The sequence below is a fragment of the Sphaeroforma arctica genome, assembly GCF_001186125.1.
Source record: "Sphaeroforma arctica JP610 unplaced genomic scaffold supercont1.9908, whole genome shotgun sequence".
Classification (NCBI taxonomy): Eukaryota; class Ichthyosporea; order Ichthyophonida; genus Sphaeroforma; species Sphaeroforma arctica.
Genome location: NW_014030650.1, coordinates 1 through 1,011, shown reverse-complemented (window position 1 = coordinate 1,011; position 1,011 = coordinate 1). Strand labels below are relative to the sequence as shown.

Below are 1,011 nucleotides of genomic sequence, written 5' to 3'. Positions count from 1 at the left end.
TACCTATTCAAGTACCATGTATACCTATTCAAGTACTTGTATTCTGCATCTACCATGTATACCTATTCAAGTACTTGTATTCTGCATCTACCATGTATTCCTATTCAAGTACCATGTATACATATTCAAGTACTTGTATAGTACTTATATTCTGCATCTACCATGTATACCTATTCAAGTACTTGTATTCTGCATCTACCATGTATACCTATTCAAGTACTTGTTTTCTGCATCTACCATGTATACCTATTCAAGTACCATGTATACCTATTCAAGTACTTGTATTCTGCATCTACCATGTATACATATTCAAGTACTTGTATAGTACTTATATTCTGCATCTACCATGTATACCTATTCAAGTACTTGTATTCTGCATCTACCATGTATACCTATTCAAGTACTTGTATTCTGCATCTACCTCGTATTCCTATTCAAGTACTTGTATTCTGCATCTACCATGCATACCTATTCAAGTACTTGTATTCTGCACCTATCATATGTACACACTCATAGAGACGCGTTGACCCATGAAATCGAGACGGTGGCGCTGCTTCAGCTGGACAGGTTTAACGTCGTGCACCACCCACTGCGCCAATACAACACATTGGGCGACGACTGGGTCACCGCACTACACGGGGTAGGGCCGTCAGTCGACAACAGCGTACGAGAGAGTGTCAGCACAATCACGTGCGCAGACATCGTCATCATTCCTCTGTGCCACAGCGAAGATGTCCACAGCGACTACATGAAGATGCTCAACAAGGAAGCCGACGCACCTCACACCAAGCAACGCAAGGACCTGCCACTGCTCACGCTGTTCTTTGCGTCGTATACAGACGCCACTACTGGTGTGTGTGTGTATAAGTAGATATGTGTCAGTGGTATATTTATATATATATATATATATATATATATATATATATATAATACACACACACACACACACACACACACACATATATATATATATATATATATATATATATATATATATATATATATATATAT

At 38.6% G+C, this 1,011-nt stretch overlaps 1 protein-coding gene across 1 annotated transcript; it reads left to right on the top strand.

Annotated features, from left to right (window-relative positions):
* Window positions 1-516: 516 nt before the first annotated feature.
* Window positions 517-851, top strand: SARC_17159 (hypothetical protein; the record flags this gene model as incomplete). Its single annotated transcript, XM_014288740.1, has 1 exon — window positions 517-851. A coding segment is annotated over one exon (335 nt), but the record flags the coding sequence as incomplete, so codon positions are not given.
* Between the last annotated feature and the right edge of the window lie 160 nt (window positions 852-1,011).